At 37.2% G+C, this 21,895-nt stretch overlaps 1 protein-coding gene across 1 annotated transcript; it reads left to right on the top strand.

Moving 5' to 3' along the window:
- Window positions 1–1,786: 1,786 nt before the first annotated feature.
- htr5ab (5-hydroxytryptamine (serotonin) receptor 5A, genome duplicate b) lies at window positions 1,787–21,668 on the top strand. Its single transcript, XM_056749726.1, has 3 exons — window positions 1,787–1,918; window positions 13,931–14,984; window positions 20,333–21,668. Exons 2-3 carry the CDS (start codon window positions 14,283–14,285, stop codon window positions 20,663–20,665), a joined length of 1,035 nt encoding a protein of 344 aa, XP_056605704.1. The 5' UTR covers window positions 1,787–1,918; window positions 13,931–14,282; the 3' UTR covers window positions 20,666–21,668.
- Window positions 21,669–21,895: the final 227 nt, after the last annotated feature.

The following is a 21,895-nucleotide window of genomic DNA, read 5'->3' on the forward strand; positions in this document are numbered from 1 at the left end:
ATTTCACAATGATTGCCCCAGTCACCAACAGCCATGAATTTTAAAGAAACCCTCTTCTAGAACAAAAGACTTCATAGAATTAAACATTACTTTTGGGCAAGAGAGCCATGCAGCTCAGCAGCCACTGTTTCAAACCCCCGAGCTTTTTCCTGCCAGTAAGTCTCATATCTACACTTCCCCCTGTTGCTCTCTATCCCTTTAAACACACATACTCCTACTCATCCCACACAGCCAAGGAGAAGAGAGATAGAAAGAGAGAGAGAGAGAGAGAGAGAGAGAGAGAGAGAGATAGGGGGAAGGGCTATCTGCTGAGATTGCGGTTCTGCTGTATTAGTCTCACAGATTTGCTGCTAAATTGTACTTTATTCTGCACCTTCCTCCCAGGTGTTATTTCCTTAAACCATTTTGTCATGTTTCTTCCTTCCCCCTCACCTTCTGAAGGTGATGAATACATGTACATGTAAAAACTTCAAATTTGTATCTGTTGTTTGAAAAATTGGAAGTCCTATTAAAAGCTGAACCATGTTAAAACGTTTGTTTGAAAATGTCTCCAACTAACTTGAAAATAACCCTAACTGCCTGTACCGAGGTGAGGACAGTAAGTAACAGCAAATGTGTTGTTATGGCAACCAGATTCATTGATATAAAAGATTTCTGATCTTAAGCAGATTGCAGAAGGCAGGTTTGTGAAAAAACATTCCATTATTGTCAAATCAACCTTGGTCACACTATGTTGCACAGTCAGATATATGGTTGTGCACTGACACATGGCAGAATAGACTCTTGGTGACAGTAGACTTTTAAGCCCATAAGTGCTTCATATATTTACTGCAAGCACTTTCTCTGTGTAAAAACCTTTATATGTTTGTCTAAAAATATTTTATGGGAAAAGGTGTTAAATTAAAATGAATTGAAAATAAGATCATAATTATGATTACTGTGTGAAACAGCAACAGCGACCCAAGTTTAAGCTTGCTTTAACTGGGAAGAAATGCATTTTTGACATCATATTTTGTGACAAGGATATCCTTGAAAGCATACATGCATGCATTAAAGGCCTATACATTACCAAATTCCCAATATTAGTTTACATAAGTGTAACGATTGTGATGTAACAGAATATTTACATCATTCACTCATTTACCTTTTTAACCTCAATGTATTGTGAGTCTGTGAACGAGTGAAAGAAAACAAATGACATGAAAAATAGGTTTCTAGCGCAATAATAAGATAAACTGTTGCTGGAATGCATTTTCATGATCAGATTTTAAAGAAAACGATTTCTCTATTATGCCTAGTGATAAGAATCTCAGCGAATCTCGACATTCACATCAAGGCTTATTTCAGGCGCGTGACCACTAAGCTCTCATCTGCTTGCAGTTCTCTAAAGAATGCGCGCGCTCAGGGATGACTTGAATAAGTAGAGCAAAACTCCATGCAACTAAAATTGGTTTCGGATTAAACTAATTAAATATGGACATAGAGCAATGTGTAACAGAGCGTGAACTTGATCCTAGTACTGTCTGGATATCACCGAGATCAAACCTTTTAATTTGTGCATGACAAGCGTAGAGAAAGGTGAAAAGTTTTGCGCTTGGTTGTCAACGCACTTGGCTCGTTACTCAAAAACACTCCCTACACACCTTTCTAAACATGTTCAAAAACATGCAATTGTCAGCAAATTGAGGGTATTGCTAATGAATATTAAACACTTAACGACAAGATGTTTCTATCAAGCAGCACCCCCGTGCCAAACATTGGTTCAATCCGCATGCGGTGCTGGAGCCTCGTCTGAAGTAACGTTGTACCGAGCGTTCAAGAAACCTTCAGGTACGCAGAGCAGTAATGCGAGCAAACGCAGGATAAGCGAGGCGATCCGTACTTTTTCGACGTACTCGTACAGGTGTTATACTCAATGGTAAGTAATGAAAGCTCTGAATGTGGATATGATCAATGTAAACTACAAACATCGCTATGTACTGTAAGTGTGGTGCATTGGCGACATTTACGAGGTAGAAGCGGACTATAGTGTGCATTCACACAAATCGGTAGAGAAATAAGTGCTCGAGGTGTCAGTACAGATGTGATTTCTATAGTTGTTCTTTTCTGTGAGATATTTTGCTCTGAGAACATCTTGAAGTACAGTGAAGACACCGCGCGTATGCAACACCCTTGGGCAGCCTTTGGGATTTATGTCACGATTAAAAAGTGATTATCAAATTAATAGAGACAGTCGTAAAACAAAGCATGCTGTCATCATATACAAAACACTCATTTTGGGTGAATTTGAACGAGATTGAATATGTGTCTGTGACAACACGTTATTTTTTATTTTTGCATCATTATAATCTCTGGATAAATGACGGAATATTTTTCCTGAATTTAACAGATCAAAGTAGGCTGGTGTTGTTCAACTGGGGTGTTTCAGGACAGTGTGGTGAACTGAAAGACGAAGGCTTTACATTAAGTTGCTGGTGCGAGCTGAGAACCCGTTGTTTGCTCAAATGACAAGAGTTTTGATCCTTTGATCCTTCATGCGCAGAATAAATTTAATCTCTCCACTTTAACATAGCAAATTAGACTTAATGTGTTAGTAATGAGATTTGATTGTCGTATTATATTATCTGCTTCTGACTGACGCATCTTTCTTAAAGTCACAATGAAATCGAACAGGAAATTGAGTTGCAGTGATTATTATAAATGATTTATCCGTGCAGACCGTTTTTTTTATTCATTTGCACTTGTTATCTTTAATCAAAAACATTAAGCTCACAACAACTCATCACCACATGACGTAAGCAACGAAAAAGAGGCAGAACCAGAGCCATTGAGTGAGAGAGAGAGAGAGTTGCGTCAACTCCGTTGAGTCCAATTGAACAGGCATTTCACAATTCCATGAACGCCAAGAACGGACTTGTGTTCTTGCTAGATCGGTCATTGCAAGTTCAGTCTCGTGATTTTTCATTTATTTAGGTTATATTAAAAATGGAACAGTAGAGTACTTGATACGTCACTCAGTCAAATATATGCAACCCAGTTTCACTTGATAGCCTATTTATTTTAACGTCGCTTTAAGTTTAAATGAAGTTAAATGAAATTCAGTAATGTGACAACACACAACAGTGCTTCCTGTGGTTTTAAAATAATATATATTAAACTGTGGCATAATGGCTGATTTTGTTTAGAATAAAATCAAATATGATGCAAATCACAATACTTTATTATATAGCGTAAGAAGTTTGTACAACAGGGAATATAACAAGCAAATAATTTAGTCAAAAGTAACGTTACTCCAGTAGGATGCCCTCCAGTACAACATAAAATCAAAAATAGAAAAGTGAAACTTAACTTTGCCATCAGTTAAAACGATTTGCTCAGGAACAAATAAGATATTTATAAGACCCAAGACTGCCTTTTAGATATACCCAAAATTAATTAAATCTCATGTTTAACCGCTACAGATTCATCTGAGCCAGCCATGAGATTCAGAAACACTTGCCGAGGTGACTCAGGTGAGGCTTCGTTGGGCAGGTACGTGAGCGCTGAGTGCCCGTGATTGCCTGGAGCTCACAAATCCTCCCAGCAAATTTGAAAATAGACGCAATCTTTTTGAACCAACTGCAGATTTGAACTGAATTTATTCTCGCCTAAACTACATTTCGTAGTGTATGGCAAAATTCCTCAGGCCATACAACAATGACAAATTATATCACATCATATCTAAACAAGACATGTACAAGAATCCAATTGAATTGAATGCACGAACATGCACAAAGACTTACAGATAACAAACCCTACCCTCATATCGTTTAAAAGCTCTAATTTCTGCAGCAGAAGGGCGACTTTCAACAAAATACCATCTTCCATTTATACTGTGTGAAAAAATCGCTTCAAACCCAGAGCCAGATGTTGTCATTAAAAAATCTCTCTCTCTCTCCAGTATCTAGACGAGTACAATATTAAAGCCGTTCCAGATAAACAATGACGCTCAAAACTGCTCTGTCACACAGCTAATATTAGATCAAAGACAACTTTATATCTTGGTTCTAACAAACAGAAAAACCAACGTTACTCACATACCTATCCGAATCAAAACAACCTCCTCGGGGGTGATTTTAAGACGATCTTTCTCTCCAACGACTCTCTGCTGTAAAAAGTATCTCCTTAGATATCTATGAGTATCTCTGCAAAAGCCTCACTACCGCGGGTCCTAAAGCGTCTCTTCTGGAAAGTCTTTATAATATTAGTGCAGTTCCTAGCTCTTGCCTGACTTTTATGCTTCTCTTCATCCTAAAAATCCACAATCCTTTTATTTTATGTAAAAAATAAGACATCGCTCTTTCTACAGTTTTTCTAATTCCCGCATGATCTCTTCCCTGCCTCAACATGAGAACGACATCTTTTTGTAGTATGGTGGCCACCGTCGTGTTTGGACTGAGTGATTTGTTGCAAATCTATAATAATATGCAAGTGGCCGCTGTAAATCAAAAACTGTGCCTTTAAAGCAGTGCAAATTCTGTGACAAGTTCATCCAAATGAATACACAGGTGACGTTTAATATCCAAAAGACGTGCGGAAAGTTAGTGCAGTAAACTGCGACTGCGCAACCCTGGCACCTGGAGTCATTTTTTTAATTATTCACACTCACAAAGAATCTTACAAATATTATTCATCTTGCAATACTTATAGATCTTTCCAGGGCAGATGAGATTGTTATGTGACTGTTAAAATAAAAAATAATAATCGCCAATTAATTAGCAAATGTCAATAATAAAGATGTACCTATGTACCTTACCATATACTTTATTATTAAACACCTGTTAGGCATTTTTTTAAATAGTTTCTTCATTTTGTTGAAGATGACTGTATGATCTAATATGTGGTAAAAATGTAGAAAAGTTAAAGGTGGATTCGAACCTGCAACGCGGTAGTGTCAAAATGACTAATCAGGCTCCTTACCAACTACAGGGTGTCCAAAGTCAGTCCTGGAGGGCCAGTGTCCTGCAAAGTTTAGCTTCAACCCAAATCAATTAAACAATATTAAACAGACTATAAATTCCTATGAACAATATCAATTTTAATTCTAATTCTAAAGCAACCCATTGGCCAGCCAGATGCAGTATGTAAATTGTGGCGAGCAATCCAAAACTCAAATCGGAAAAAAAAACTCAGGAGAACCCAGGCCCAACCAGGGGATAGTTTGTAATTTAGTAGATAATTGTAATGCCTGATCACAAAGTTGTTATCTCAATATGTTGTTATATGGTTAGCGAACTAAATACGCTGGTTTACGAAAAACATATGAGCATATAAACTTGAGGTAACATACACGCCAGTATTTATGGGTCAACATCAGCAAAAAACAACAAGTTTCCATGGTTTTATTATAGTTATTAACAAAAACATGATTTCACATCCCATAGCCTCGATTATGTTATATTATATGATGCATTTAGTGAAAAAGACAATAATGGTCAATTCAACAAAGTACTTGCAACATAAAGTGTAATATAATTAGTGGTGGGCATAGATACATTTTTTTAATCTAGATTAATCTAGATTAATCTTGGAATTAATCTAGATTAAAATGGCTCATTTAAATTCTGCCGAAGGCATTCAGAATATGTGTGCTACCCAAATAATGACTAAAAGTAAGTCTTTGAGAACGGGTTTCTCAAGCCAGGTGGCGCATTAGACCAGGGGCTCATCTCCTGTTTCCAAAATGCATCACAAACTGCTTGAGAAAGCTGTTCTACTATGATAATTGGTGATGAAAATTAAATTATGTTCAATAAGATGTACTAGTGTTTACTTCCGCATTAGCTAAGGGATGATTTGCATTTAGGTGGTAATGGAGACTGGAAGAGCTCCTACAGTACATTTACATTTAGTCATTTAGCAGACGCTTTTATCCAAAGCGACTTACAAAGAGTGAGGGAGCAACAAGCAATATGTCATACAGGAGCCATAATACATTAGATCTCAATACAAAGTTACTGGTTTCAACTAAAGCTAGACCACTACCTGTTGAGAGAAAGTGTTTTTTTTAAACCAATTCCGCATTGCACAAGGTGCAAACAACCTTAGTCTTGTCGATGTTTCCATTGGGAAGCTTCTTAAAAATTAATATTCCCTGAAGCAAACCCGGCGGCTTCATAGCATGTTAGCACGTCACGTTTGATGCGGTAATTTCACAGTAACGTTATGTTGTGTTCAGACCAAACGTGAATGGCGCGTCAAGCGCGAGTGATTTATATGTTAATGCAAAGAGGCAATAGACCTACTTGCGGCGCGAATCGCGCGAATGAAGCCCTGGTTATGAGATGATGAGGCGGCTTCTGCTTCCGCGAATGACGCGAATCACGCGAGTTGAAAAATCTCGTTCTCGCCCCGTACAGTGAAGTTAAGATGGTATACATCTGCGCTAAAATATCAAGGTGAAAGTCATCATAGCTTGCGTAGTTTAGACCCAGCTCCCAACCCAACTTTGAGAATAGATTAACGGCGACAATTTTTTTATCGCGCGATAAAAGTCTCACTGCGTACGGCCCACCACTAAATATAATCTTGTAAGAATTGCAATCAGGAACTAAAAAGACTACCTAATAGAAGTTCTTTTAGGCAATAGACCCATGCGGGGTCCTAAAGAGGTCAGATTTTGAGAGGGGACTTCATGACACCGGTTCAGGTGTAAACGCACACACACACACACACATACTACAATGCGAATGCACTCAGTATTGCAAAATAAAACACGCAAATAAAATCTGTTACAGTGACTTTAAACAGTTCAAACGACCAAATGTTGGTAAAGGTTAACACACCAGGCAAGGCACATGATTTTGGAAAAGAGCCAAGTGTGGCTCACGAGCCATATGTTCCCGACCACTGCGCTAAGACAGTCTCGGCCAAAAAAAAGGGATAATAGAAAAGAACAAGTCTGGAGCTGACTTGAATATCACATTTATTTTGTGATTGGTTGTTATGTGGTGTGGGGGCAGGGTGGACGCAGAGTCACAGAGAGAGAGTCGCGCCAACTCCGTTTACTGCAATTGAACAGTTTATTCACAGCAACAGCAGTTCACGGACACGGATCCTCCCTCTTAACAGCTCTGGGTGGAGGGCAGGGTGGGCAAAACTTCTGATAGGGTGAGCAAGTACACATAGCAATTTTTCTGGCCCAATTATGAAAATTATGACACAAATTGTCAAAATTGTATTATGGAGGCACATGTTTTATTTATATAGATTAACCTGTCATTTGAAAGATTTATGGTAAATTTTCATACGGTGCATTTTTTGGTGTGGCTAATAACGAATGTCAATTCGGTGGACAGCGAAAATAATGTTCACTATTACACTGCATCATTTAAATGTGGGTGTTAATTTGTTTGTGTACCTAATAATTCCCGTTAAATTATATTTTATTGACACAAAATCAACGACAGTGAATGGGTACTGCCAATGTTTGGTTACCAACATTCTTCAAAATATCTTCTTTTGTGTTCTGCAGAAGAAGTGATGCCATATAGATTTGAGTAACAAATGCAGATTTTGACTTTTCACTCTGTGTTGTCTTATTAACAGAGTGATGTGCCATTGCTAAATAACTATTCATTCACACTGCACTGATTGCAGAGACAAGCCCACTGCAACAGCCTGTGGTTATTTGGTGGGCACAAGAGCTTAATAATGACAAAGCAGGGTTGTGATCTCAGTATCTATCTAGTGCATGGGTCACATTTAATTGAAAAGGAACCTTTAACCCGGGTGAATCTCAGTTTTACTTATCAGGTCAACAAGCTAAAAGTTGTTGTCGATTAAGATTAAAAACAATGGAGCACTTAAGGTAAATTTATTCGGGTTAATTGATTGAGTCGATTACCCCAAGGACATTGTTAAATATTGAGCTGGAGCAGTAGCCGTGAACACTCCATTAAGGAGTCCCACAGGAGTCCCGGGGCAAGACACAATTTTATATTTTCTCTGATAGCCATGTGCCGAATACCGGTTTCAAGGTATGTCACGGATTGGACAGTGACGGTTTTAAAACCTCTTAATGTTTCTGTTATACCGTTCCAAAGGTATGAGCTGTTTTGTGCAGGAATATATCAGGTGCTCAGCTATGTTTTGTCTATGCTTAATTAGTTGTTTACTACTGTTCCAAATACTGTGTATTGTGTTGTTTGTATTGTGTTCAATGTTTACTCAGACATTGAAAATAACACATTTTAAAGCTGCAACCCCAATTCTGTCAAACCACGAAACTGTGATAGGTTGGCTTAACCTATCCCAGGGGATTGCACATACTTAGAAACAAAATCTATAGGATAATGCAATGTAAGTTGCTTTGGATAAAAGCTTCTGCATAAATGCTTAAGGTTACCAGACCTTTCGTATTCTCGTACCGGCCCATGCCGAGTCTCTGACTGTCGTTTTCTGTGTCGGATACTTGGGGTACGAGTCAATGAGAGAAGAAACACAGCAGAATGTTTTTTATTTTTGTCGAGTTTCAGAAAGCCAACTATTTTTACTCTTATTTGTGCATATGGCCGTAAATGACAGGTGTCATAATCTGTAAGCATATGACCAGAGCCCTGGTGAATACGGCGAGGGGTAACTGTCAGAGATGATTAGTTGTACACCGCCAAATCATTTTTTTCTTCCGTGTCTGTGTTTAGGTGGATGTGTGTCCAATTTCATGCCTCTGGGAACAGGCTAATAAAAGAGATGGGAGAGGAGAGAGATCAGAGAAGGCATAGATTTAAAGATGAGGTGAAGAGATGCATAAAATGAAGAAAGATGAAAGGGTGGGGAATATGATGGGTAAAAAGTATGAATGTTATCCAAAATAACAAGGATGTTAGCAGCCCACTAAGACAGACGTTTTTGATGTACATCTCAGATCTTTTCTATGAATCACTTCAGCAGTGACAGTGTGAACATATGACTTTTTCATACCAACAGAGTAAACAGAGCTGAGCAGCATTGAGAGAAAATTTGAGAGAATATGTGTAATCAGTGTTCCTCTGTGCTTACTGTGCTGCCTGTCGAGTGTGGACATTACGTGTTTCCTGTCTGTTCCCTCTGTCAGGACAGACTCCAGACTTGATGATGAGCATGCTGGGTAATGAGATGCATTACGGGAAACCAGAGATGCGTTAATCAACACGAAAGGCCTGTTGACACCTCAATGGCACCTTTGATGATTTGATGAAAACAGTGAAAGTGTGATTTCATTGTGTCAGTTTAATTAATTTATTTTGGAGGAAAAACCACGTTGCCATCACGGGGCAAGTTTCTCATTGTTTTCATCACTGACATGACAGCTTGTAACGTTCCCTGGGCTGTTGTGTTGCTGACAGGTATTTGATGTCTTTATGATTCTACCGCTGAGCTGTCTTGACAAACTCACTGGCCTTTGTACTGTAATCGAGTTTTGAAGGCCAACAGAGGTTCAATTTTCAAACGCATAAATCAGGGAACCATGAAAACCAAAGCCTTTTGACTTTCACTAATAATGTCTGCCTCCTTGACAGGTTCCAATAAAGGTACTCCTACTTTTCAACATGGCTGACTGTGCCGTTGGGATTAAAATGCTTATACTTGGGGATGGATCTTTAGCACCTGACATTATTGCAGACAGATCTATATGAGGAAAAGCAGTCAACTGTAGACTGCTATTTACATGTAATCGCTACACAAATTGAATTGAATAAGTTAGTCAAGCATTTAGAAAGAATATGTCTAGCTCGATGGAGAATTTGGACCCAATTTTAGAGTGATAAATAATAAATGAGCAGATGTAATATTAAAGAAATTCAAAATAATTTTCCTTTCTGAGCATGTTGAATTCCATTAAAAAATTCAGCACTCACCGAACATGGTTTCTGTTGTACAGTTCTCTGCACCAAATAAAAGTATGTTTAGCATAAAAAAGTCAGCATGATGCATAAAGGGCATTTTAAGATGAGATCATTACCCAGGGAACTGTCTTGCAGTTTTCCATTGCTATTTATTCCAGCTGAAGTTTATATACCTAATGCAGCACAATGTTGAAAAACCACAATAGATGAATTTGATCTTGTAAAGGGGATAATCCAATTCAATTTTATTTATATGGCGCTTTTCACAATTTGCATTGATACAAAGCAGCTTTACAGGAGAAAATAAGATAAACAGAAAAACACTGTGCATGGTGTCTTTAGAACAAGCAAGATAATTGTAGTTAATTATATCTAATAAATATATTATTATCCTATATTATATATAATTATAATTATCTAATATTGTTTCTTTTTGCATCTATGTGCAAACACGGGAAAAACAAGTGAAAAGAACAGAACTCATGCTCTGTATTTTTCTAGACCTCAAATGCTGCAAAGAATACAAGTACATTTTCACTTTTAAGAAATACTGGAGTAATAGTTGTTCATATATTTAGAAAAATTTCAGATTTTTTTTAAGTGCCCAGAGGAATATTTTTTTGCTCATTTGTTGTTTTTTCTAAGCTCAGGAGACATAGTTGTGATTCTCCTGTTTCTTGATTAAGTGTCAGCTGTTTATCACATATTTCTCCTAAAAATTTTTGGTAGATAAAAAATAGACGCAAAACTGATATGTCTAAGAGAGTGAATTGTGTGATTGTGGTGAGAGAAGCTTTGGAAATCTCCTTATTGTCTAGTTTTGGTATCAGCTTTGTCTTCCCATGTTTCTCCTAAAATCCATTAGGAAAAATAAGAGTAGACGCAACTGAGACATGAGAAATATCTGAGACTTAGTAGAGTTTCTTATTTATCTCTCATTGTAGTATTAACAATGTCTCAGATGTTTCTCCTAAAACTCCTTGGGATACATAAAAGTAGACACAAGTGAGACATGAGAAAGTCAAGAAAAGAAGAAAAACTGGAGAACTTTTTATTGTTGTGTTTTTTGTATGATGATGTTGACGATATTGTTTTTCACATTCATTGGACATGACCGTAGGATGAGAGACAGGAAGGGAAGAGGAAAGTACCTTTAGCAGGGATTCAAACTCATGCTGTCTGAGATGATGTTGATGACATCTGCTACCCACAAGGCTATGTTTCTGACAGGGATTTATTTTAGATCAGAATACTTAGGGCTGATTATTCTCTTACACGTCTCATTTATGTATCACCTTTGTCTTCCGATGCCAGGTGCATATAATTAGTTGTATAGTTACTGAACAGTTGCCCCAGTAAAAAAAACAATTCATTTAAAATTCATTCATTTCATGCTAAGTATTGTTTAAATGTATTAATAGATTTACTGACGTGATTTACTGGTATAAAATTATAATTAACTTTATTTGGAATACTATTTATACACAATCCACATTTCTTCATATTAAGCCTGTGTTTAAATAAAAACTTGTTCTAGTGTCACTTTTGATAAGGATTTTATGATAAAAAAAAAAAATCAATGCAAGATATTTCAAGTGTACCGGAATTATACTTGCAATAGTTCCCACTCCACAATCAAATACACTTAAATGTATCTTAAGTTGGACTTCAGCACAATTTCGGCACAATTTAAGTATATTAAGTACAAAATTAGTTTTCTAGGCCTGTGTGTGCGTGTGTTTGCACATATTTTCAAAATATGATGCACTTCTTTAGCCAGACTACGTCAGACTTCATACTTCCGCTCAATTTCAGTTCGCTTCTGCACTCAGTCTGATTAAGCAAACCATCTCCAACATTATCTCTGCCATGAGAGCAGCAATGTAGATGCTAAGCACCGAATTTAACATTGTAGTTAGGGAAATCTAAAATGACAGCGGACATGGAGACATGGGATGCTATTCGCTCTGTTGTGGAGAATATTCCCGACATTTGCCAACTAAAGCCCGAACAAGACGAGTGTTTTGTTCACATTTTGTATATGATCTAACAATGACACTATCACTAAAATATGTCAATGCATGTATAGTGCTTGATTGAAATCGTGTGGATGAGTGACATAGAATGTACCTTCAACATCAGGTTTTTGCCGGACATAAATGAGGTTACATTGACATCTAATTTGGGATGAACCTATATGTACATTTTGGGCGATAACGGTAACTGCTAATTCTTGAACAATCCGATAACCGATATATAGACCGATATACCGTATCTAATTAATATAACATTTTCTGAAACTGAAAATTCATTTTTTTCTCCTTAACATTATGTACCAAGCCTACTTAACACTAATTAAAGATTCTTTAATTCCTCATACTTTTCTGGTTTAATGTTTATTAAAAGGTTCAGTCAGTGAAATCTAGCGGCAAGATTGTGAATTGCAACCAACCGCTCAATCAACCCCTCCCGTTCGAAACACTACGACGGCTGAAAGGACATGGCATATTACATGCAAGGGGTACTATTTAGATAGAAATAGCTCATTCTAAGGTATTAAAAACATAACGCTTCACTGTGTAAGGTCTTTGTAGATTATATTGCATTTCTATCAATAGATCATCCAAAAAATGACACACTGGACCATTAATAAACAAATTAAAGATGTTCTTCCAGAGCAACCCAGAAGATGCTGTCGATAGTCACAAGTCTAACAGATCTCAAGACAGGAAGCTTTCAGACAGCCGTCGGTTTCAATCAATATTCTTTCGTTCATATAATTTACAGAATCATAAATATCTACATACAACATTAACAATGTTTTGCTAATAACAGAATGTGAATGATCATGACAGAAAGACTGTACTGTGCTGGATTTCAACGGTGGTTGAACCACTTCAGCTGCACGCTGCTCAGAGGAAATTTGCCTAAAGTTTATTATAGGCTAATACCGATAACATTAAAAATGACAATTTATCGGCCGATACAGATATGGCTGATAATCTATTGTCCATCCCTACATCAAATAGAGACTTGCTTGAGTCTAAGGCTTCTCATACTTGTATCCTGAGTCAAACACTGATTTTTGAATGTTAGAGTCTCTAGTTAAGGAGAAAAGTCTGAGCACAGTGTGAGATGTTACGGAGATCTCTTATGAAACTTTAGTAGAGATAAATGTGAGAATTTCAAATTCTCTAGCTAATGGGAAAAGTCTGTGCACAGTGTGAGATGTTATTGAGATCTCTTACGAAACTTTAGAGGAGATAAATCTGATAATGCTAGAGTCTCTAGATATGGGGAATAATCTAAGCAAAGTGTAAGATGTTATGGAGATCTCTTCTAAATTTCAGTGGAGACAAACATGAAAGAATGACATTTTTTGTCTCAGGAGAAACATGTGAGAAGCAGGAGACTTGTCATTTTTTTGATGTTCACTCGATCTAATTTCTGTCTAGGAGAAAGATGTGAGATGAGATGAAGATCTCTTGTTTGATTTTCCAGTCCTCTAGGTGTTGCCCTGGATAATTATCACAGTTTTCATGTGTCTTGTTATGCTGTCAGTCTTTCACTTTGCTGTTGGATGTCGTTCCTGAGGTTTGATCTCGTTAAAATTCAACAAAGACTCACTGGACTGAAATGGAAATTTGGAATGTTCTCCTATTTTTTACCGCGGCTGTAAGTCAGAGCAAGTCTTTAAATCCTGGACATGAGCGCACCTACAGCCTTCAGAGAGAGCATCCTTTGCTGTCATATTTTGGAGAAAAGGCGTTCTGTAATGAAAACGAAAGCAACATGAACAGGTCATCTACATTTATTTTACTGACTTGTAATGCTGCAGCTCTCAAACTTCGAATAACTATAAAGTTATCGTCTGCTGGTTTGGTAGAAAATATAGTTATAGTTGCAGGTAAGGTTACAGTTATTGTTATAATGTGAGCGCCCCTTTAGCCACCTCGTAAAATAGTTACGAATTCCTCTGAGATTGTGTTGGCTGGACTAGCTAAAGATGATTTTGAAGGATATTGGAGTGCATATATGTATGACCATTTTTTCTTGTGTTTTAGGGTGGAGGATGGCTTCATACACCTTCAGATGCGTTTTGTTCGATGAATTTCAAAATTGCTGAAGATTCTTAATTCTATCAACATGGCCAAGCATTATAAAACTTCTCATTGGAAAGGCAATACCTGGAACTGCCTGCCGGTTTAACGTACAGAACTATGAGCCTACAGACAAAAAACTTAAACTGTTGTGGCAAAAACACAAATCATACTTGGAAACACGTGCAAATATAGTTAAATAAATGATCAACAATAAAATCGCACACATCACATCTTGCAAACTTGACTGTGACTTTGATATATTTTCACCCTGTTCTCTAATGAGAGCCATATTTGCAAACTGCTGCACGCCACCATGACCAATGTTACAGTTTACTCTGCAAATTTCTCTGGTGGTTCAGAATCAGGTAATTTGTATCGGCCATTTTCTGTCTTCAGCGTACTCACTCTTACATTGTTGGCCATGCTAGCAGTGGCCACTTTCCTTTGGAACCTTCTAGTGTTGGTGACCATCCTGAGGGTTCGCACGTTCCATCGCGTTCCCCACAATCTGGTTGCTTCCATGGCCATTTCAGATGTGATGGTTGCAGGACTGGTCATGCCTCTCAGTCTGGTTAGGGAGCTTTATGGTCGGCGATGGATTCTGGGACGGGCCCTGTGTCAGGTCTGGATCTCCTGCGATGTGCTTTGCTGCACGGCCAGTATCTGGAACGTGACAGCCATTGCCCTAGATCGCTACTGGTCCATTACGCGGCACCTGGAATACACGCTCAAGACACGTAAGAGAATCTCCAATGTGATGATAGGCCTCACGTGGCTACTGTCCTCTGTTATCTCACTTTCTCCACTTTTTGGTTGGGGTGAGATCTACTCAGAGAAGAGCCTGGCTTGTCAAGTAAGCCAGGAACCTTCCTACACAGTTTTCTCTACCTTTGGAGCCTTCTACTTGCCCCTCTGTGTGGTTCTTTTCGTTTACTGGAAGATCTACAAGGCTGCCAAGTTCCGCATTGGCTCTCGCAAGACCAACACCATCACACCCATGGCTGAGGTCATCGAGGTAAAATGTGATGTGATATGATGATTGATGTGATGCTCCTTCATTATTAGTGAATTTGAACAAATGGGATTCATTTAATGATTGACAAACTTAGTTAAAAGTGCAATGAGAGGACTATGTTTATTCAGACATTTATAAGTTGAATTAATTGATAGCATTCCAATTTTTTTTAATATAACATTTTTGGAAACGTTTGTAACTTACTAACGTATGTAGATAGAAATAGCTCATTCGAAGGTATTAAAAACATAACGCTTCATTATGTAAGGTCTTTATAGACCTCTGAAGACTTAGTTATGTATTATATTGCATTTCTGTTAATAGATCCTTTACACACAGCACCCTTAAATCAAAATAAAAATCCAGAACATTTCAAATGGTCTTTATAAATTTGTTTTTGAGTAGAAATAAAGTCATATATCACAGATATATCACCACTGCCAAACCACACACACAGGATTGTGGGACACCATACGCATATCATTTCATACCTATGTTGCCTTTAAAATTCAAATACCTGAAAGCATCATAATGTTCAACAAACACTGGATGTGGACGTGCATTTCCTATACTGTCAGGCAGTATTTTACACGTCTGGCCATAGCTGCTGAGCCAGAGCAAACAAAAACAAAAAGGGTTAAAAGACATGAAAAATAGAAAAGCATTTGTGCTGAAGGACGAAGTCACCCCACCAGCACAGAGAAGAGAGCTAGTTTTTCAGAAGAGAGCTCAACCCACAGGAGCTGACACATGGCCCTGCACTTACACACAGCCACACAGAGACACAACCGAGTATGAGACTATAATTAGAATCAGGTTCTCAGTCGATTCTCTCACAGAATAACAATTTGTAAACATACATTTCTGTATTTTTCTCTCTAGAGATTTCCAGATAATGTTTGTAATGTTTTAATGAGCTTATCCTGAAAAGGTATTCTTTTTTTTCAATCGTTCAGATAACCTCAAACAAGCCCACATCGCTCATGTCATTTAAAACAGTATGTTGTATCCTGTCATTAATTTGGTATGCGTTCAATCTAGGGCTGTGCAATTACTCGAATTTAATTGCAATCGTCAATTTTGGCCTTCAACAATTACAAAAACAACATAATGTAGGTAAAATGATTATTGTGCCGCATTCCATTATGCAAGTATCCTCTCTTTTCTTGTGTTATAAAACCCCAGCGCACAGCTTTCCTTTATGGGTGTTCAGCTGTGCTATTTCTTTACATTTATTTTTCAGTTGAATTCCAACTTTAAAAGCCCAGTTTTTGTTATTTCTATGTTGTTTAAAATGTTAATGAGTAAACATGTTAAATAATCGGAATCTCAATATTGGCCAAAATAATCGTGATTATGACTTTTGTCATAAACGAGCAGCCCTTATCTCCAGATTATCAATGAGAATAATCACAGTATGAAACTTGTTGTTTTAGTAATATTGCATATGCTGTATGTTCTTTTGTTTGTCTGTCTTAACAAGGCATATATGAATAAAAGGCTTTGCAGGCAGTGTACATGCAGTGTAGGCCTACATACAGTAGCAACTAGGCGCTTCCGAATCCAATGTTTGCTTATAATCCTGTCTACTGAAATGCATTCATCTGGGTGGATTTTCAAGGCAGCACAGATATATCCTTCACGTGTGCAGAGTGGCATAAAGAATACAAATGCTCAGAGTGGTAAATATATATTTTTCTTCCTAGAGAAAAACATAATTTGTGTCCCTAAGTAATCTTATGGGTTCACCTGTGAAACACTTTGGGCCCCATTTTCGCGATCTAAGCCCATGGTCTAAAGCGCAGGGCCCAAGTGCACTGACGGTGTGTCCGAATCTATACTTTAAAAACAGGAAGACGGTCGGCATGATCTAAACGGGTTGTCCTGATCCTCTCATTGAGTAATGGGTGTTTTTTGGGGCGTAACGTGCAGTAAACCAATCAGAGTCTCATCTCTTATTCCCTTTAAGAGCCAGTTGCGCTCGCACGATTGCGGGTTCGCTATTTACACTGCGGACTTTGCAAGAAAGACTGAACGCTTCTCCAGAGAGGAAAGGCATCTACAGGACACGCTGGATTTTTATCTTTATGTCCACAATAATCATCTTTTACATTGTACTCCATTTATTTTTATATTTGTCATGTCTATGTGCTACTGGGCTTTCTTCTGTGTAATAAATAAAGTGCAAGCGCATTGTGGATCCGGCCAGATGCGCATTGTCTACTATCGCGCTCTTTAGATTAAAAAAATATTGCACTCTGTTTTCAGTTCCTCAAAATAACAACGCGCCAACAATGCGGCCATAATATGGAAGCATATGTGGTGCAATATTCAAAATGGCAATGCAATATTCAAAATGGCAATGCAATATTCAAAATGGCAATGCAGTATTCAAAATGGCAATGCAATATATGTTGTGCAATATTCAAAATGGCAATGCAATATTCAAAATGGCAATGCAATATTCAAAATGGCAATGCAATATTCAAAATGGCAATGCAGTATTCAAAATGGCAATGCAATATTCAAAATGGCAATGCAATATTCAAAATGGCAATGCAGTATTCAAAATGGCAATGCAATATTCAAAATGGCAATGCAATATTCAAAATGGCAATGTATTTCTGGTCCGTGTACTTTTGCGTCCATTCGTTTTTCTTTTTTTAACAACTATATAAAAAACAAAAAATGTGCTTTTCTTTAGATTTGTTTTCAAGTTAATGGAGAGATTAACCACAAACAAAGTACATTTTCTTATTTAAAATTATTTTATAAATGAAAATCAAATTATTGGTATACAACTATTTTTTCAGTTTTACAAAAATGCAATTTTTTAAATAATTATTGTCTAACTTCTGGATATTTAATGTAATGTAAATGCAATTTGTGTTAGTTGCACTACGGATAGCTCGGGATCATGGCTTCAAAAATCTAAATCTTCTAACAGTCCTCGCCGAACAACCTCGTCCAACACCAATTTGAGACAGATGCTCAGCAACGTCCTTGTGTGTGTGATGTTTTAAAATCATGTCTGTACGGTTCCAGAGACATGGTGCTTCGCATTCAATGGTGCGGGAAAAATGATTTCCGGGTCACTAATTTGGCCTCAGAAAACTAGTACAATTCGCTTTTATTCGATATTAATTTGTGTATTTTATAAATGTAAAGTAAGGTGCAAAAAGTCATAAACAAAAATCTGAAAATAAGTCAATATACATTTTTTTCGTAGAATGTTCTGAATACAGTTCTAATTCAAAATTTTGAATGTAACTTTTTTTGCTTAAAATACAACAACCGTTTATATTTTATTTTTATCGTCATGGTTAAAAAAAGAAAAACGAATGGACGCAAAAGTACACGGACCCATTTTGAATATTGCATTGCCATTTTGAATATTGCATTGCCATTTTGAATACTGCATTGCCATTTTGAATATTGGATTGCCATTTTGAATATTGCATTGCCATTTTGAATATTGCATTGCCATTTTGAATATTGCCATTTTGAATACTGCATTGCCATTTTGAATACTGCATTGCCATTTTGAATATTGCATTGCCATTTTGAATATTGCATTGCCATTTTGAATATTGCATTGCCATTTTGAATATTGCATTGCCATTTTGAATATTGCATTGCCATTTTGAATACTGCATTGCCATTTTGAATATTGCATTGCCATTTTGAATATTGCATTGCCATTTTGAATATTGCACAACATATATTGCATTGCCATTTTGAATACTGCATTGCCATTTTGAATATTGCATTGCCATTTTGAATATTGCATTGCCATTTTGAATATTGCACCACATATGCTTCCATACTAAAACCCCTCCTTTGAACGCAATATGCCATTTAAACAACCCAGCGCAGCAGGGGGAAATGAGAACTGCGTTGGGCTGAAACTAGCAAAAACATTTGCGCTGCGCTGCGGGTTACGGGTGTATGTGTTCTGTTCCAACAGAACATATATAATGACAAAATATACAGTACACCTTGAACTTTTTAGAAAATGCATAAAATATCCTAAAGGCTACAAAATTTGATGGATTTTTGGGCACAGTTACCTATATGTGTGTGTGTTTTATGTGTATGTTCTGTGTTCATTTTCTGCATCCATGGACTGATAAACAGTTGTATTGTACTGTAGAAACCGTCAATTATTCTCCCCCACAGTAATGTTGTTCTTCACTTTCATTGACTTCTACTATCTCTGTATAATTAGCCTTATTATTTCTTACCTTTGTCTGTATTGCTAAATTTATCATAACCATGGAAACTGCCATCTGGTATTAAGACATTTCACCAGATTCATTCACAATGCAGCATATTTTGAGTTTTTACCCATCTAAAGGCACAGAGTATAATCTGGAATACAATGTTGTAATGAAACCTCATAAAAATTTCACCGCACAACACAATGTGTTCCAATTTGCATGTATATTAATACAGTTTGTTCATATTTACATTTTTCGTTTTAGGCAACCATTGTGTAGACTTTCATCTATTTCCCAACATCACTTTATACAGTATCTCTTTGTATTTCATGCTCATAAACTGCCTGTTTTCATCTGGATGCTTAACAATAAACACTCCATTTATCTCACTAATATAAACTGATTCAAAAATCAATTAGTCGCTCCATTGCCTCCTTTGTCTGTCAGAAAGGCACAAACAGACACTCTTTACATAATGTTTTTATGTGTGCTTTGTTTTGAATAGTACTTGTCACACCCAACTCCAGCCTTTCAAACACAAAGCTATTAAAACCATGTTTTAAAAAATTTAATTCAAGATTTAATATGTTTTAATGAAAGGACTATAGCTGTAGACGGTTTCCGCGCCAACAACATGAACAAACCTTATGTGGCCTAAATTTAACTTCTGCTAAATCTCTGCAAAGAATCTATAACTTTTGAGTAGTTTACATTTAATACAATTAATATACAATAAAGTATTAATATATATTAATATTACTTTAAATTAAATATATATATATATTTTCTACATTAAAACCAAACACAAACCAGAAGTCAACTTTGGTCCAGGCATGTGTGTCAGATGAAACGGTCTATACACTGTAGGGATTGGTTTTATGGAAAAGCTAAGGTATACTGTTTCAAAATGTAAATTATACACTTAAAAAAAATCTAAATATTTTGCTGGTCATTTGCCATCTTAGTCACCTACATTATAAGCAGTTTTTCACTTGAGGGTTGTAGATGAAAGCGAGCGTGATGTTTTGAGGCTAACTTATCTCCAGCAGTGACTTCATAGGGTGGTTGACTATAGTTCAAATGTTGAAAGTGTTGTCCAGTCTCCTGATCTTATTTGTCGATTGCCAGGTGAAAGAGGCAGAACGCCAGCCGCAGATGGCCTTTACAGTTCGCCACGCCACTGTATCGTTCCAGACGGATGGCGAGACGTGGAGAGAACAGAAAGAGAGGAGAGCGGCTCTGATGGTGGGCATCCTGATTGGCGTGTTCGTGCTCTGCTGGATTCCTTTTTTCCTTGCCGAGCTCATCATTCCGCTGTGTTCATGTGATATCCCCCCTGTCTGGAAAAGTGTCTTTCTCTGGCTGGGATACTCAAACTCTTTTTTTAACCCACTCATCTACACAGCCTTCAACAAGAACTATAACAATGCTTTCAGAAACCTTTTCACAAGACAACGATGAGGAACGGAAGGGCGAAAAACTGGACCGAAAACCTAGAGGTTTCGTGAAGGGAAATCGAGACGAATAGATGACGTCTACTCAGTTCAGAGACAGATGAGAAGATACACAACACAAGTGCATGAATGAATTTAACCTCGGTTCATAGAGGAAGAGAGGCAAATGACAGAGAAATTGTGTCCTTGTTATGTCTCTTATTATCATATACTTGTCTGTTGGCAATATTGCGTAAAAATCTATTTATAGCTGCTGATGATATCTTTATGGTTAGAAAAGGTGGAAATCATCTGTACAGTAAATCAGTGCAGAATGCAAGTCTGTTGAAAAGTGCTATGTTCTGATCTGTCTTTTAGCAAAACTGAACCACTGATTGTTAAACACATCCAACAATACTTCAACTGCCCATAGACCTCGAAATCGATGTACTCGTGAGAGGAAAACCGTGGCTGTGTTCCAGTGGGTGACAAACCCCCCCCCCCACCCAAAAGGATTCATTTACAACCTTTTACTCCATCCAAAAATTCTTGGCCAAAGGGAAATTTAACATGGGCACTTAAAGTCTCCAATGCATTATTTTTCATCTAATTTATTTTTTCTTATGAGAAAAGTCAATGTGTAAAAGATGAACAAGGACAATAGTATGATTTTAGATGAGGAAGTGGTAAAATGAAGTGACACTGTCATCACGTGGAGCAGAAAATATGAGGACACACAAAAAAAGATCAACCCCATGGACCTTTTGGATAAAGAAGATTGTTATCTCCTCTCGTGAATGCTTTTGTTGGCAGGCAGAAAATCTTAGGATTTATATGCAGTCTGTTTCATGAATGGATCTTGTAGCAAAGTAAACTGAAAAAAGTACATCATACCAAATGTAAACATACCTGAATATGTGGCAGTTGTAAAAAAATGGCTGGATTAATCATGCATTCAAGGTTTTTAAAGATGGTGAAAGTTGGACTTCATTGGTTTATTTGAATGAGTAAATGAGGCATGTCAAATTTTATACTGTAAAATTCTCTCAACAGTTCTTTCACTAGCTGAAGGTCGTCCAGTTTTGCTATACACACAGAGGGTTGTCCAAATATGCACAGAGCTGAGTGTTATCACAGACGTGACTGCTTTCTCAAACATGTAAATATTGCTTGCTAATACTAAAATTAACCAGATGGTCTTGTGGCAGCTTGTTATGCAGCAAGCGGTTATCACAATACTTCCGCCGCATGTGTAGAG

This window comes from Triplophysa dalaica, chromosome 1 (genome assembly GCF_015846415.1).
Source record: "Triplophysa dalaica isolate WHDGS20190420 chromosome 1, ASM1584641v1, whole genome shotgun sequence".
Classification (NCBI taxonomy): Eukaryota; Metazoa; Chordata; class Actinopteri; order Cypriniformes; family Nemacheilidae; genus Triplophysa; species Triplophysa dalaica.